We start from the raw sequence: 18670 nt of genomic DNA, 5'->3' as shown, positions 1-18670 counted from the left end.
GTTCATTCTAACCCAAATTCACTTTGATAAAACAATCTGAGGAAAGAATCAAGGATAAGTTCAAACCTGGGTTAACTTTATTTTCTGGGACATGCTTTCCATCTTTGGGGCATATCACCAGGAAAAAGTCAGACTCTTCTCTATGAGCACCAGTTTCTTTGTAGTCCAAGCAAATTGCAACAAGAGAGTGAAATATGACAGCCATATTTCTCTACGTAATACAGAAAGCTCTTTAGAGTATGTCTTTATCACAAGGCCCTCCTGGGTCCATCATAATCTGCCTTCAACCTACTTAACATGTTTCTTTTTCTCCTAGAATATATATTCTAGTCTCACTGGGCTACTTCCCTCGAATGTCTTGTACCTTTGCATCTCTTTGCCTTTTTATACAAGCTTTCCTTAGTCTTAAGTTCCCTCCCTCCCTCCCAACGGTTAATATTCTGTTTAAGTTCAGATATCATGGTCTATATAAAACTTTCCTCAAGAGTGACCCTGAAAGAATATAAAATAAATGTATCCCCCTCTTGCTGTTCTTAATTTTGTCAATGTTTCATTTGAGCACTAATATTAAGGATCACTTGACGATTATTTTTGTTATGTTTCCTCTACTTGCTACATTCCTTGAAGTCAAAGACCAGGTTTGACTAACATTCATATCTGCTTAGCATAATGCCTTACGCACAGGTGCCATGGAATGAGGGGGACAACTAAATAGATTATAAATACTGTGGTAGGAAGCTGATAAATTTCCCTCTATCATTCTTAGACCTCATGAAGATTCTAGTTCACAGCAATCCAAATTTGCTTTTCATTTCATGAGGGCAGTTTTAGAATCCTTAGCTTCCCAGAATCCCAAATGTCACCATTTACTATGGATTATTTACTTTTAACTCTAGGATGTCTTATTTTTTCTAAAATATTTTTTTAGTTGTTGATGAACCTTTATTTTATTCATTTATTTATATGGTACTGAGAATTAAACCCAGAGCTTCACACATGCTAGGCACATACTCTTACCACTTAGTTACAACCCCAGTCCTCTACAATGTACTATTTTCATACACTGGTTAAGCTTAAGATTTATCTGGATTTCAGTACTTAACAATCACACCACATATAGCATCAGTTGGCTAACACTTTCCAAGTAATTTTGTATTACAAAAAAAATATAGTGTGGCCTACTTCATTAAACTGCAGACTTAGTTGCTTGATGCAACAGGAATAGATCTCAAAAGACGAGACCCTGAGATAATGTTAAGTCATCTGTAATGACTTAAAAGCACTCTGCAATTACTGGATACAGAAGGGGTCTCCCAAGTATGTAAATACTGGTCAGGAGAAAAAGAGTTTTGTCTGATGTCTACACCATCATCCCAATGCACAGGGGTTATGTCTACTTTAATAGTACTCCCAACAGTTAAGACACCGTAGGTGACTCACTAGAAAGTATAAAATAAATCTACTAACATATAACATTCCTACTCCTAGAAATTAAGCAATCACCTTTTTGATAACCCTCTAATCCAGAATAATTAGAAGTCGTGGGAAAGAATAAAACATTTCAAAATGCAGAATTCTATTGAAAGAAGTTCTGATATTTACACAAGCAATTTCAATTAAAGTCATATTTTTACCCCAAGGAAAAAGGAGGCTATCATTCTCTTTAGAAAATACTAAGCAAATACTAAGTGCCTAGAACTAATTTTTCTCACAGAATGGAAACCAAGCATGTGAATCTTTAATGCCATCTAGTTCTGCTGAGTTCCAGAAATAAAGAAATGAACAGCTAGGGCTGATACAAAACAAGATGAAGGAAAAAAAAAAAAAAAAGCCAAATGAAAGAGAAATACTAGCATGTTCCACAGCTATACAACAGCACTTCAATGCCTTTATGTCAGTTTCTAATTCCTAGTCTACTGGAAACTTCTCTTTCCTCTTTGTCTGAGGTATAAGATATCAATGGAAAAAAAAAAAAAATCCTGGGGGGGGGGACACTCAACATGTCATGACTGAAGAAGCAATGCAAGGATCACGTGTTTCTGCTAAAGAAAAAGTCAAAGTCAAGTGTACTCAACCAAAAGCATACGTATAGAAGATTCTTTCTATGACAGGATCCTTAGGATTCATGCACTGGATCACATTTTAATGCTAAAACATGGCTCTCATGAATGCTTTTACTGAAAGTGTCCATTATGAAAGTGATGAAAATACTCTGTGAAACATAAATGTAGACATATTCATGCATTATCCCAAGATTCACAATATGGTTACATTTCAATAAATGATTAGACATAGCAATAAACACCGTAGCCATTATAATTCCATGCTCACAAAACAAATTCTATTTGAGGACTAGTCACTTGGAATACAGAATGTAGTTCATTTGAATGAATACCATTAATACAAATGAACAAAAAGTAATAAATTTTCATGAAGAAAATACATTGAAGAAACGACAGTAGTAAAATATAGTACTAAGGAAACTAGGGAACACTTTCATTTCAGTTTTGGAAACATACTAATAATTGCAACATTCTCTGGCTTCAGCATCCTAGATGCACACTATACATATGGTTAAGGATTCTCAGCAGTTGTGAAATTCATGCTTTAAATTGCTTTTCCCTAATTTAGAATTCCCCGTAGAGACAGGCATTTACATTTAAAGGTTCTCAAGATGCCTTGTTTGCAAATCCTAGACGGTATGTCTACCCTACTCCTTCAAATAAGTGCTGGATTAGACAGATGTAACCTGTGGGTGGGGCTTTACGGCATACTTCCTGAACAAAACTCCTTATCATACTTTAAATTATCTACTTTAGTAATATTTAATGGGTACCTACAAGTGTGCAATATACAGAATAAGGGACTAAAATGTCACGCTGTATTAAACCAACTATACTCACCTTCATCTGCCAGAGCTAGCTTATTTTTGGGTTGCTACCCACATTGCCTTAGAAATTCCCTTAACACAAATCAACTTTTAGGACTCTCTACTATGCTGTGATAGCCTTGGGAAAAAAAAAAAGATTATCACCTCCCTTACTAAATCTGTATGCAGCATATTGCTTTTTTTCTGTAATTCTTAGCAGCTAAAGAACACTACTTTATCTGGACTATCCCTGACTCTTTAAGGACAAGACAAGCATACTTTACCTAAAAAGGGCCTCAGTGTAGGAAAATTGTTTTGGTTGTTGGCATTATTGGTTTTGAACAGAACATTAGAAATGCAGGCAGCCCTTTTATTTTGGATTGCTGCTGTCAGTACCTTTAATAGTCAAAATTTATATCAAACATAATGGTTTTATCACTTATCTTATAATGACTTATAGCTTATAAGCATTATTGTCAACCTTCAAAAATAGGTGATCTACTCACAATATAAACCAGAAAGTTTGTCTTATCAATGGCATTCAAGGGGCTAAACATTGTATGAAGCCTAAGACTTAGTGATTAAATTGACTTCAGATATTACATATCTCTTGCTAAAAGAAGTTCCTAAATTAATAAAAGAAGCCTGACATCCAATTTGGATAAATTCACTGCAAAATTCAGTAAATCAACCTTGGCTTCCCAAGAGCCTAAAAATCTTCCCTACTGCTACTTTCATTCCTTCTGCACTTCTGTGGTCCCTATACTCTTATTCATAGACACGGATGATTATGGTCCAATTTCCATTTACTAGAATATAAAGCCTTACAAATATTACAGCCAAGGAAAAACATGAAAACATTTATATGCTCCTTACAACTAGGCACTTTAACCTCTCCAACATTCTTGTATAAAGAATGGTTTATAATTATCTGTTCTCATTCTCACTTTCCTGTTTCTGTATCTATGATCTCCTCTACTTCAAATAATAAGCCATTATATTAAGGCAAGAAAACATGAGAACCTGAACATGAAAGTAATTAAAGAAAAAAAAGCTGCTTTCCTATAGCTATCTTTTATCACCAATCTAGTGGTTGTGAACTCTGGATGTATATTATAATCACTTAAGGAAATTTTAAATATCCTAATGCTCAAGTCACATTTCAAACTTACTAAATAAGAATCTCTGGGGTTGAGACAAGATATCAATATTTTTTATAACTTGCCAGATAATTGCAATATATAGTCAAGAATCATTTTGATAATTAATTCTGGTTTTCTACATAGAAAAACTAATCCCAATCTTGTTTTTTTGTTTGTTTGTTCTTTTAAAATTTGGTCAAGAGATTGAAAGATTGAAGGCAGTGTTGCTTAACCACTAAGCCACATCCCAAGTTCTTTTTTTTTTTTTTTTAAATAGAGTCTTGCCAAGTTGCTGAGGCTGGTTTTGAACTTGTGATCTTCCTGCCTTAGCAATTCAAATTGCTGGGATTACAGGTGTGTACCACAGCCCCCAGCTCCTAATCTTGTTTTCCATACAGAATTTCAAAGATTCTTGGACTGTGCTTTGCTTTAATAATGGGAAATTTCACCAGGTATGGTGGCACATAACTATGATCCCAGCAATTAGGGAGGCTGAGGCAAAATTTCAAATTTAAGACCAGTCTCAGTAAATCAGTGAGACACTGTCTCAAAAAAACAAACAAACAAATAAATAAAGATAAAAAGGACTAGGATGTAGTTAGCTCAGTAGTAAAGTACTGCTGGGATCAATCCCTAGACACCCCTCCCTCCCCCTGGCCCCAACTGGGGGATTTCACCCCTTGTAAAAGGATGTTTTACACTGGATGTGAGGAAGGAGGCAGAAGAAGTTCTTTTGTATGCGCTCCATCTGCCAGGAGCTGTTCTGCTCCCTTTGTAGACTAAAAGCACAAAAAGGAATTTGGGGGTTCTCATTAAATAGGAGTAACACTAGTCATGAAGATCTGATTCCTCCAATGTAAAAGCCAAGGCAGTCCAGGTCCCCAAGGTTCCTTCTCCTACCTCCAGCAGGTCTATCATCCTGGTCATCTGGGAGTAGATAAGGACCCTATGTCCTTGAGACTTGAGCCGTGTCAGAAGGACATCAAGGGCATACAGCTTTCCACTGTCAGTGATGAGGCTCTCCTTGCCTGGGGAGAAGAAAAAGGGGGAGGGGGTAAACTATTTAATTGAAGCAACAAACTGACTCACTGCAAAGCTGCGTGCAGCCAAAATTCCTACAACCAGGACGCTTATCATCATGAGAACAGGAAAATGCATCAGAAGAATGCAAAGTCCTAATATGACTCCAGGAGGACTTGATGTTCTAAAGAGGTAGGTACAGACTTTCTCCCGACTGATAGCTCCCAATCAGACTCTGCTGCAAAGGGATCTGAAAGCTTCTCTGCTCCGCATTCTTACGCAGGGGACACCAGGTACATGTGGGTACATGTGTCTATGTCATACCTGCTATAAAGTAAACTGAAAAATCTTGTTTTTTTCTTTGTTTGACTATCTCCAGATAGGTTTCTATTAGTTCTTTGGTTAAGTGTTTAATGTCCTGAATGAGGAGCATGAGAATGTAAAGAAGAAATGGCTGTTCCTGCCATCCCCTGGATAAATATAAACACTAAGAAATGTAAATACACATACCCACACTTGATCTTTTATTAAAATGGGACTAGGGTTGTAGCTCAATGGTGGAGTGATTGCCTAGCCCATGTGAAACACTGGGTTCAATCCTCAGCACCACATAAAAATAAAAATAAAAGGTACTATGTCCATTTACAACTTAAAAAAAAAACCAAAAATCCAAAAACCAAACCAAACCAAAAAACCCCCAACTAACCAACAAAACGAATTGAACAAACAAAAAGTCAAAAACCAAACCAAAACAAACCAACCACCAAAACTCCCTCTTATGGATGATTTAAAATAGGCTGGCTGATAAATGCCATAAACCCAAGATGTAATTAAAGAAAGACATCAGGGCTTATTCAGTTTTCAGAAAGACTGACTTTGGATTTCTGTGAAATGGAGTTGGTTTCACTTGCTAATGTGCATTTTTTCCCTTCCTCTTCCCATAAGAAACACATCTCAGCCACAGATCTTTGAAGAACACTTAACTCACAAATATTCATCTTATCCATTCAGTATCATTCAACTCCATCATATTTCAGGAAGTAGAGTTTCCTGTTTGTAGACTGGTCCATAAACATGCCCTGAACAATTGCTGCCATTAAGAGGATAAAAGAAGAAGCTTGAGGGGTTGGATAAGAGGATATATGGAAGCGGCTAGGGGACACAAAAAGGATGGAGACTGTATATTGACAACTAACAACTGAAAGTAAAAGACAAAATTATCAAGGAAATTGCATTATGTATCCTTAGTGTCTAGGTTTGAACCCATGAATATTTTTCAGAACTAAAGAGGCTGACTCTTGAGAGGAGTTCAAGAGTTCTCAACTGTCATTCTCACCACTATTTGCCAAGTGCACAATTATTGTTTAAACTGAACAAGAACGGATGTGCTGACAGCACCATAACAAATCATGGGCTGCTGTTTCTGCTACAAAACTATGGGTTCTGGATGTTTACTCCTCTGTGCCACAGTCTGCTTTTTCCCACCTTCAGAACACTGCCATGCCACATCTCTCCCTCCCCAACCCTTCCCTGTCTCTGGGACATATATCTTTTTTCAGTTTCTTTGGTCCTGTTTAGATTACTGGAATGCTCTTCTTTTTGTTGCTTTCTTACCAACACAATCAAACAACTACAGCTGGGACAGAGAGACTATTAAGTCTCCTCTGTGGCATCAGACAAGAAGTCCTTATAAATTCCAAGTCTGATCAAGCAGCAACACACTTTTATAACAACCTGAAGGTTTCCTATCACAATTACCCTTTTTAAGCTGGATTGCTAAGGGGGTCTCTCAATGTTGACTGTTCCTAAACAATCCCCACTGAGCTACCTACCAATCAGCTTCAGACATTACGCTCCTTTTTGTTTTCATTAAAAGCACAGATGAAAAACAGTCTAGCTCTGTGTGTGTGTGTCTGTGTGTTCTTTTTCTGGGTGTGTGTGACCAAGTGTGACTATGCCTGGCAAGCCTGGTGGCAGGGGGCGGGGCATGGGGGATTGAACTCCAGGGGTCTTTTACCACTGATATACATTCCCAACCCTTTTTATTTTGAGACAAGTTGCTTATTAGCCTAGTTAGTTGCTGAGGCTGGTCTCAAATTTGTGATTTTCCTGCATCAGGCTCTGAAGTCACTAAGATTACAGGGTGCACAACCAAGCACAGCAAGCACATATATTTTAAGCCACTGAAAGAGGGTGAACAAGCTAAGTTCTTTAGATTTCTGCAGCCTACTTATCTACTGTCTCCAGATATACTCCCTCAGCATAAATATTAAAGTGTACATATAGCTGTCTGATGTCTGAATTTTGAGAAGCTTCAATTGATTTCAAAATCATGATTGAATGGTTTTCAAGCATTCCTGCTTTCTACATTGACTGCTAACCAGAATAACCTCATGTGAAGATTAGAAAAACTCAGAAAGGAAGATGTGTATACACTCAAAAGGATAAACTCTCGTGCACCCAAAAAAATTAAGAAATGGTATCTACTGTCAGCTTGTTACTAGGTGAGCCAGGGGAGGCAGAAGTGGATGCACTGGACTTCTTTGGACGGCCCAGAAGAAAAGCCTACAAAAAAATAGCAGCAAGGGCTTACAAATGAGAATACTTTTGATTCTCTGGTAAGTGTGCTAGACAGGGAAATCAGTATTTGTCCACAGTATTTGGACTATAGTAAAATATGTAGGAAAAAACAAAAACAAGATTCTTTTTCTGCACGCGTTGCTGTCTTCTTTGTCTGGCATACATCACCCAAATTTGAGGAACTACCAAAAGTCACACTGGACAAGAACACCACCTGTTGCTAAGCAGGGCACAAAGCCAAGGGGAGCACAATTCCATAGCAATTGGACTAATTCTGCCAAGTCAAACCAAGGTCCAGGCTGTTCTTTAAAACAGGAGCTCAAAAGATGTTCAAACAAACAGACCTATCCTACTCTTCTAATCTCTCCTATAATCCTATTGTTATTTTCATTTAGATATAGGTTCTTACTGCCCATAGTATAAGATCCTGGTCAGTGACAAAACAAAAAGAATATAGCCCAGGATAGTAAAATTAGGGTAACAGATTAAATAATCTCTTTGTTTTCCAACGAAAGGAGCTTTCTGAAAGGATCATACATCCATTGGTGAAGCATGGGGAAGCAACCAAGGTGAGGAACCCAGGAGATTCTGGTTCAGTCCCTCAAGAAATGCAAAAGAACCAACACTTCCCGGTGTAACAAAAATGTGAAAGTATAGAGGAAAGAGAGAGAAAATACAGGTTACAGTGACACCCCCCCCACTGCCCACCGCTGGCCCAGATAGTCTACAGAGCACAATGGGGTCAGCGAGGAGCTGGTTGGTTCTCACAGTAAACAGCCAGTGAGGCTGGTGCTTTTTATCGATGCAAAAAGAACTCAGACACTTCCTGCTATTTAAACAAGGTCCATTTTTCTTTCAAAGAACAGGAAAAGCCACAAGAGATTCCCATAGCGCCAGCAATAAGCCTTCTTACTCCTGTACTGGGAATGAAGAAACCAGAATGAAGAAGAAATAAGGTGCTATCCTGCCTCTTTTGATACCTGCACCCACCTCCTACCTAGGATCCTGAGGTTCCATTCTGTTTTACACTTGGACTTTCCCCTGATTTCCAAACAATACACTTTTACCTACCATATTTGTGTGTTCTAAGTCAGCTCTAAGTATGCAATATTGCTTTTTTAAAAAAAAAATATTTATTTTAGATGTTGATACACCTTTTATTCATTTATTTATATGTGCTGCTGAGAATCAAACTCAGTGCCTCACACATGCTAGGCAAGCACTCTACCACTGAGCCACAACCCCTGCAGTATTGCTTTTACATATCAAAAAAGGTATCTTCCAGTCAAAGCTTGGACATGCTACTAGCAGGCTGACACAAAGCCCCTTGACACTTGTAACAAAAAGTTAACATTAAATGGAAAAACCAGACTTTCAGCGAATCCAGTTAACCTTTAGAAATAGCAGATGTTCCCTTTTGAATGTTTAGCTCTAGTTTACTTCCATTACATGTCAGTAAGATGAATATACTTAAGATATCAGAGAATTAGGACAACCAAAACTAATACTGTAGCTCCAAGCTAGCTATTATTCCAATATGCCAGCAGGTGTAAGTAAAGAACATGAGCCTATGAACACTGTTCAACTTCCTTACAAGTAGTCTCACCAAAGCAAAGATGAAAACCTAGTTTCCTCTCAACCCCTGACCTTGACCCTAGGGGGTCTGGGAATCTGCTAGAATTTTGGCACAAAACACAACTGTTTTTCCTTTTGTTATTATTCAGATCTCTAGTGTTCCATGCAGGACACTGTTTATGCTACTTAAACTAGGCTTTCTGGGAGTGACGACATTCTCATTCATTTCACTGGCAATGACATAGACAACTAAATTCATTCTACCTGAAGCCTCCCCCTGCCCCCCCATACTGGTGATGGAACCCATGGCTTTGTGCATGCTAGGCAAGTGCTCTACCACTATGCTTCATTTCAGTTCCACTCACCCACTTTTTTTTTCTTTTTGGAAAGAGTGGCATTCCTCTCTCCTAAAAAAACATTCACATTTTCAAGTCGTAAATAATTAGTATTTTCACTTAGAACTAAAAATGAAATAGAAACCTTAAGATCTCTGAATATAAACTTTGCAAAACCACCATATGGAATATATTCCATATTCTCCTTTTGCTAAAGCTGGGAATACATTCTAAGAGAATGAAGAACTTACCTGGAATCCTGATGAAAGACCAACCATTCTGGGGTCTGATGCTCCACAGTCCTCCAGCTGGCTCTGGGAAGAATTGAGATCGTCGATTTAGCCAGTCTGCAGCCAGTTCAGGGGCCCCATTCAACAAACACTGCTTGGCTGCCAGACTCCCTCCTTCCTTAAGAACTCGCCTCTCATATTCTGCACTTCGATCATTGCAATAAGAATCCAATGGCACTGCAGTGACCTGTAAAGAAAGATTCACATGAGATAGCTTTAACATTTTTCATACACTTTAAGTCTCTTGGGACTTTGAAACCAGACTAATATGGAAAATTCTTAGGCTGATTAATTTTAAATACCCTGTACTAACAAATTAAGCAGTCCCAAATGACTGATTTAATGAGCTTCTCCAGAATAAAAGGTCAACTTCTAATAACATGAATCTGCAAACAAAAATAAAGACACAAAGAGAGCTACAGTGGGCAGATAAATGAGGATATGAGGCCAGCAATAATTGTTTATATACATCCCATCATTCTACCACCTCCATTCATTGCTAGATTACATTCTTGGCAAAGTGCTACTAGTGATACACATGATGGTAATGCCTAAAAGGGAGTTGGAGTTAGTCATCATTATACAACTAAAAGAGTATTGGCCTGGCACATCTGAAGCCACCTTGAATGCTCTAGTAGCAAAATTCCCAAATTGATCAATACTTCTTTCTCTAACTAGGTTTTCTGACTGTCAAACCTAATGGAAGATAAAGGAACCTTTCTTTCAAGCGATAAGCCAGGGAAGAGGGAATTGATGGGGTAAAAAACAGGAGAGAAGCAATTGCCAGCAAGAAGCAGATTCACTGCTTGGGTAGGGAAGAGACTGAAAAATTCTTATCTGATCAAAAGGTGCTTTAAAAGTAGATTATTCAGCCGGGCACACTGGTTAACAGAGTAATCCCAGTGGCTCGGGAGGCAGAAGCAGGGGGATCACAAGTTCGAAGCCAGCAACTTAGTAAGGCCCTAAGCAACACAGTAAGATTCTATTTCTAAATAAATTATAAAAAAGTGTTGGGATGTGGCTCAGTGGTTATGCACCCCAGGTTTCATTCCCTAGTACTAAAAAGAAGTGTAGCCCACTATGATGCTGCCCTAACAAAAATGGTGTTATATTCAGACGGCTGTGGCAATATCTGATAAGGAGCCTGTGGAAGATGAAAATATAGAGGCCAAGAATAATAAAAATGCTAATGCCCATTATAAGCAATAAATTGGTCACAAGAACCTTGGAACTAGAATGAGAGATGCGAAGAAACTGGGCATAAGGAACAAGGGCAAGAGTATGGGAGAAAATAAGACATAAAGCATTGGCTGTACCTAGTTAGGTAACTCTATTACTTCTTAGAAGTAGGCTATTAACTATCCTGTTTTTACATCAATGAATTTTGAGGGCAACGATTCTCAGTGGGAATGGATCAAAAGTGCACATTTTAATATAGAAGGTCTGATCTAGGTTTTTAATATGCACCCCCGTATCTCACACCAAGTCTTGAAAAATAGTGGCCTGGGGTATAAACAAATCAGTTAGTTAGATGTGGCTATAGGTGATTGTATGGGGACCAGAAGGTATCAAGATCAAAGAAAGAACATCATTTACCAATACTTGGAGAATAACCTACTCTGGGGACAGATGAAGTTGCTGCAGTTTGCTAGGGAGCAGTGCCATCTATCGTCTGTATGCAAAATTACAAAGTGCCATTGTAAACTGCGTTCAGAGTTCTAAAACACCCAGGCTCACTACAGAAATAAGTTTATTCAGACAGTCCTAGGAGAACACACCACCTGTATCTCTCCAGAGTTTGTTTTCCTGATTCCACCTTATGTGTTTTCCCACTGATACTTAAGCTCAGGAAAAATAAAGACTGAAATACAAAGGAGGAGCATAAAAATTAGATCTCTTCTCCCTGTTATTGCTTGCCCTGGTAATACCCCAGGTAGATTCTGAGCCAGAGTAGACATTTCCCATGTAGGATGTGAGTCCTATAATCTCATAATTTATAATTCCTATACTTCAATAAAAACAGCTAACGTAGTAGTGGCCTGGACTTCAGAAGTATGATCCTACATATTTCCAACAGCATGCATACAACAGAAGTAAAGCATACCTGGTCTTTTCTCTTTTTTTTTTTTTTTTTTTTTTTTTTTTTTGCGGTTCTGGGGATCGAACCCAGGGCTTTGTGCTTGCAAAGAAAGCACTCTACCAACTGAGCTACCTCCCCAGCCCATACCTGGTCTTTTCTAATGAGACTGATAATGATCAACTGTACATTCAATGACAATTGCTTTTCTTTTTCATAAAAAGCAGAACTCACATGGGAACTATATATATATATAAAGATCTTGGGTCAAAGATATATATATAAAGATTTTGGGTCAATACTCTCAAGAGAAAAATCAAAAGCTAGAAATTCAGGATGAATAGGCAGAGGATAGTGATAGAGAAAGTGCTTTTCTGCTGAGGACTCATTTCTAAGCACTCTTTTTTGTTTGTTCTTTTTAGATAAACAGTGTATTTTGACGTATTATGCATATATGGAATATAACTTACTGTAACTGGGATCTCATTCTTGTGGTTGTACATGATAGAGAGTTTCACTGTTGGTATATTCATATATGAATGTTGAAAAGTTAGGTCTAATTCATTCTACTGTCTAGGAACTCAATAGTTCAAAAACAAAACAACTTTTTCCAGTTATAAACTTTCACCTAGTTTTCAATATCCATTCTGCTGATATCCTTCCAAGACCAGGACTGAATGCAAAGCACAATTCTTAGTGAAATATGTTTTAATGTGTTGATAAGCTTCTTTGGCCAGGAGCCCTGGGCCAAGATAAATGCAGAAGCACTGAATGTCATGTTATAAGTACATAAGCAGTGTACTTGTGAGGTCCTAAAGAGGGCAAAAAAGTTCATTTCTGCTTAGAATTAATCTTTCTTCCAAGTCAGCTCCATTCTAGACAGCTTTTACCCATTATGCTAACCCTAAGTGGCCTTCCTGATGGCACAGAAGCAGGTATAGATGAAGCAGGATAAACCACTCTTCCATCTCCGCAAATGCAAACACTTACTCCCTTTAGTCCTACAGTTGCTAACCCATTTCTTGCTTCATGAACCTCTTCAGAATCTTAAAGGTATGCCTCAAGCATTCAGTGTGTCTTTCCTGAGAACATGTGTGTTCTTGTTCTAGCTCTGGGAAGTGTGACCATTTCAAGCACTTTTGTTTTTTGGGAAGATGAATTCCAAGGGCCTTCATTTATTAACCCTGTAGAATTATTTCCTCAGCCATTGATAAAAGTTTCAAAATTCCTTCCTTAGTGGGACAGTGCTTCCTGAACTGACCCTAAAAATTTCATAGCATACATCAGGGAAATTAATTCCTTTTAAGCACAGGTTGAGGCTTCAAAGGAAATAATTTTCTCTCATTCCATCACAGATGGGATGGAAATCAGTAGAAGAGCTGAATGTGGTAGCATATGCCTGTAATGGTAGCAACTCCAGAAGATGAGGCAAGAGTATCAGGAGTTTAAGGTCAGATTATCTGGCAAATTAGCAAGATCCTGTCTCAATATAAAATAAAAAGGGCTGGGGATGTAGCTCAGTGGTAGAATATTTGCCTAACATGTGCAAAGCCCTGGGTTCAATTCCTAATCTTAGGAAAGAAGAAGAGAAAAAGATAACACGATAATTAAGGTATGTCATGATACATTATCTTATTCACTGATCTGAAAAGTGAGAACAACATGTATATACATAAACTATTCAGACATGCTTAGAATTCTTACTATCTTCAGAGTCTTGGTGTTAATTACTACCATTTTCAGGTTCAGCACAGGCTATATGATGAAACTTTACAAAAATGAGAGCGTCTAGTAGGAAAGGAGGGTGCTGGGGAAGAGCCTTTCAGGCAAATGAGTAATTGGTTGTAAAACATTGGAGGATTGAGTGGTAACAAAGAAATTTTATGACCATAAATGCAACTACAGGTCAAGACAGTTCATTTTTATTTTATTATTAAAATACTGGCAATGTGAGAAATAAAGTCTTGACATCCCTCTCCCTGAAATCTAACTCCCTCTATTAGGCCTCTTGCTATACAATGACCAGATTAAGAAGAACAAAACCACAGATGTAAGGCTGTCTTCTATGGAAACATTAGTTTTAGATGCTGCCTAGTGTAAATGTACTTCCCTGCGTCACCTTAAGCTTCTAAGACCATGAGTGTTTTGGAAGAACAGGATGCATACAAAATCCAAATTCTTTCTAGATAGCCAGTATAAACCAAATGAAGTTGATAGTGGCAAGGGAGTGAAGTTCACATAGCACAGGACTAGTAGAAAGAAATCTAGGCAGGCAGGAATCAATGGGACTCAATACCTTATTTCCATTCATCATTTCTTTGGATAAACTTAAAGATGCAAGCTGATAAAAGTAATGGTAGAAAAGGTTTTCAAGGAAGACTGAGAAGATGACCTCTTCTTTGACTAGAACTATGAAAACAGTAGACCTGTTAGGATGAGTGGAGAAAAAAAGATAAAACACAGAGGATAAGAAACATCAGCTTCACAGTCATCAAGAATATAGATAATACTGCTGGAGAGAACGCAGAGAAAAAGGAGTACTTGTACACTGTTAATGGAACTGTAAATTAGTACAATCACTATAGAAATCACTATGGAAGTTCCTCAAAAGACCAGGCATGGAATCACCATATGACCAAGCTATACCACTCACCAATATTTATCAGGAAGAATTAAAGTCATCATACTACAGCAATACATGAATATAAATGTTTATAGACACACAATTCAAAATAGTCAAACTATGGAACCACCTAGATGTCCATCAATAAATGAATACCGAAAATGTGATATATATACACAATGATAGTTTATTTAGTTATAAAGAAAAATGAAATTATATCACTTGCAGGTAAATGGATGAAATTAGAAACCATCAGGTTAAGGGAAATAAAGTCAAACTCAAAAGGTTAAGGGTTTGTGTTTTCTGTAATATGCAGAAGCTAGAGAGGAAAAAGGAAAAGAGGGTGAGGGTGAGAGTAGATCTCATAAAAATCAAAGGGAGATCAGTAGAGGAAAGGGTCCAAGGGATGGAAGGTGGGGAAGGAGAGGGCAATACTGGGAAGTGATAATGGCCAAATTATATTGTTATATAGACTGTGTGTAAGTAAGTAACAATAAATCCCATTATTAAGTACAACTATATTGCACACAAAAAAAGAAAAAAATATAAAGGAGAAAAAAAAGGAAGTAAAAAAAAAAGAAAAACAAATATCAGCTTTGTAGATTTCCCTAGCCAAAGAGTAGCTGTCCATTGGAGCAAAAGAAAACAAGCTGGGTAGACAGAAATTTGCTTTTCTCTAACCACTTCGTCTGGTCACATGTCTATTCTGCCTCTCTCCCATCATTACTTCTTTGTAGATATAAGGAGTTTCTGTCTGACTCTGATCAACATGGACAGGAAATACAGGGAACATATAGGCCAAGTAAACAACTCAGTGAGCCAATCAAAGCCTTTGCAGTGAAACTTGTTAGCAATCATGGAAGTGTTATTTTGATAAACAGGGTATTAGGAAGGATCCAGACAGCTGCTCCAAATTGAATCACAATGGAAAATCACTCCTGCTCTGCAAGTAAGTATTTAACTGCTGAATGGAGAATAAGATGCAATAGTCACTTTTTAGATGGAATGAACTTGTGAACCTCCAGTCTAGGCAAGACTGTTTAGGAAGTGAGAAAACACCAGAATGAGAAACTGCTTGATTCTGAAGTGTAAAGTTTCCTTTTATTATGCGGAAACTGTACTGTAGTGATAAAGCCAGATCAAATCTTCCCCTTAATTGGGGTCCCTCCTATGAAAACCCTTTAAAACCTTAATGTTGGGTTGGGCTTGAAGCTCAGAGGTGGACCCTTGCCTAATATGTGTGAGGCACTGTGTCCCATTCTCAGCACCACATACTAATAAAGAAACAAACAAATAGTGATTCATTGACAACAACAACAAAATCTCAAATGCACATGACAAATGGCTTTGACTCTGTAGTTGGGTGATAACCTACCTGACAGATGACTTATTCCTACTATAGTTTAGAACCCCTGACTAAATGCGAAGTAGCAGCTATCAAAGATAAACTATTCTCAAATCTACACAACACAAGATAAGAAAGTGCTGTCTTGTGAAGGCCAGGACCATGGATGTCATTCTTTTTAAACACTATGACTTCTATTTTTCTTAAAATTCGAATAGCTTTAAAACAGTTCTGTTTGAGGAGCAGATTCCTTGAAACTTGGTTTATTTCTTCTAGTACTATTCATTCAATCTCTTCCCCCTCCTGTAGCACTTACTCGTGGACTGGCCACACACAAAAAAGATGGCAGCTCAGTGAGCAGGCAGCAACGAAGTGAGGAGGTAGCTGATCTCCGCTGATGGACAACCTGGTCTGAATAGCCACTCACGGCTTTACAGTGGCTGCTGAAAACAAGAGACTACAAAACAAAAAAGCAAGTTAGTGCCAGGATAGAAATGCTTAATGAAGCAAAATGAAGAGAAAACAAAACAAAACAAAAACACATGTTAAGTATCTGAATTAACTTTCTTCCTAGCCAATACTATTAATTCTAATAAAAAAATTAATCACTAATAGAACCAACTATGTAACAGAGTTGATGCCCATGCTAATTTCAAAATGTGTTTCTTTTAGTGTACCTTAAGTGTTAATACTAATTCTAAACCTGGAAGATACACTGTTGCTAATAAATAGACACAGTAAAATTTTAGGAGACAAAAGTGTATGCAGTGGAAAATTTGGTTCATTTGTTACACTGTGGACTCAAATTCATCTTGAGTTAAAAACAATGATGACTAACACTATTCTAAATTTTTAAGGTAATTCAGCATCATGAATATTCACATAGTATAGTTCTAGCAAATGCAGATGTTTTCTTTATTTTAAAGAGACATGACTATAAGTGGTCAGGAAAAACAAACCATATCCCTTCAGTACACGTATCTCATGAGCACTTAAAAATATAAATTCTTAAAATATATATATATATTCTTGACATATTTTTGTATCAAAAATACACCCTTTAACAGACTTTACAGCTGCCATTCATATGAAAATTCTGAGCATGGAATATCAACATAAGTCCACAGTGGGATCACCATTCTATGTTGGAAATATAGAGGTTCTTTCTAAAACAAAGTTAGACATTTTAGCTTTGGATATTCATTCTTGATTATTTCATTTATTTGTTTTACTGGTTTTTCAGTAAGATGGGCTGGTAATCTACACAACCATATGGATGAAGATAAAACACAAAGAAGTCAAATATATACATTGTTGTAAGGTCAAGAAAACAAACAAGACAGAACAACAACCATGATGCTGCAAGAGAATGATAGTTATAACTGTAGTCACATCTTTCTGAAGATATTTTTTTCAGTACATATCCTGTTCTTCCAGTCATATGGTCTATTTTATACTTGGTTTTAATCCCCTGAAATAAAGGAGTTTCTCAGGATCATGGTTTGAGTAAAGTCATCTCAAGTCGTCTAGTAGAACATTTGCATCAATATCTGCTTCAATGAACAAATCACATGTTCTAAATAATGGTTATGAAAAACCTCCAAGACTTTTTGCTATTTCTCAGCAGAGCACAACTGTCTTTGGTGGCTTCTAATCACAAGTATGGAAGTTTTTACATGGGTTTTGCTGAATTACATGGGTAAAAAGTTACATGGTTAACTTTGACATGTCTGGCCTTGTCCATAGATGCGGGGTCCTGGTTATTACCCAGAAAAGAATTTTAACCTTCTGGTAGTTTTCCAATATCATCTGTGTTCTCATCTTGACTGGAATCTGCACTGAAGGTCATTCATCTTGCTACATGTTTATGTTCCTTATCATCTGAATGCCTAGTATGAGGATTATTATAAAGATTGTTAGTCTAGTTGTTACCTCATTCTTCCAATACTGAATATTGAATTATTTAAAAAGCCCTACTGTTACTGCATAGATGGAAGATTAAAAAAAAAAAAAAAAAAAAAAAAGGCCACCAAGTTTGTTTGGTTTCCAAAAGCATATTTCTGATCTTGACCCACCTGGTGTTGGAGAGATGACACAGATCTATTAACTTCTGTTCATCTCAGCCAGCTAAAGAAGTAGTTCAGGGCTGCTAGGTAGGAAGTCCACTGCCTCAGACCATTCCTAGGCAGGTGTCTGAGGTAGCGACGGGAGATGGCCTAAAGATTATCTGAATTCTTTACTAACTTCTAGAGAAAGTAAAAAAAATGTCTCTGTCAGGATCTCTGTAAGTTGTTCTCATTTTGAGAATTATCAAACAAAATTCAGCAGAAACCTGTTTCTTATTACATCTCAAGAATATAAAAGTAGGGGCTGGGGTTGGAGCTCAGTGGTAGAATGTTTCCCTAGCACATATGAGGCACTGAGTTACATTCTTTACACTGCATATAAATAAATAAAATAAAGATTCATCAACAACTAATAGAAAAAAAAAGAATATAAAAGAAGAAGAGAGAATGAACATGTCCTCCCATCTCTTCCCTTGAACAAAACAGTTATTACTAAGAAAGGGATACAATACTCACCACAGAGTGGTCCTCTTAACAATGAAATGTTATTAGAAGCACCTTTCTGGAAAAAGTTTTTCTAGTAATAATTCTATTGCTAGGGTGGTCATTCCCAAATTAGAACACATTTACTTATATCTTATTTGGGACAGGTAAAAATGGAATTCATATAGAAGTCACTATACCAAGGTGATGTATTTCTTTCTAATTCTAGATTTAAAACAAAACAGCAGGTGATGAGGGAATATGC

At 37.3% G+C, this 18670-nt stretch overlaps 1 protein-coding gene across 1 annotated transcript in view; it reads right to left on the bottom strand.

Moving 5' to 3' along the window:
- The window catches only part of Ino80 (INO80 complex ATPase subunit), a 128891-nt gene that overhangs the window by 36286 nt on the left and 73935 nt on the right, over positions 1 to 18670 (bottom strand). The window contains exons 25-27 of the mRNA XM_047538148.1: positions 16173 to 16313; positions 9773 to 9998; positions 4912 to 5039 (exon numbers count right to left, since the gene is read on the bottom strand). Coding sequence (XP_047394104.1) covers positions 4912 to 5039; positions 9773 to 9998; positions 16173 to 16313 — 495 coding nt within the window. The remainder of the gene's footprint in view (positions 1 to 4911; positions 5040 to 9772; positions 9999 to 16172; positions 16314 to 18670) is intronic.

This window comes from Sciurus carolinensis, chromosome 2 (genome assembly GCF_902686445.1).
Source record: "Sciurus carolinensis chromosome 2, mSciCar1.2, whole genome shotgun sequence".
Taxonomy (NCBI): Eukaryota; Metazoa; Chordata; class Mammalia; order Rodentia; family Sciuridae; genus Sciurus; species Sciurus carolinensis.
The sequence above is the reverse complement of the archived record's forward strand: the minus strand, read 5'-3'. Positions and strand labels throughout refer to the sequence as shown.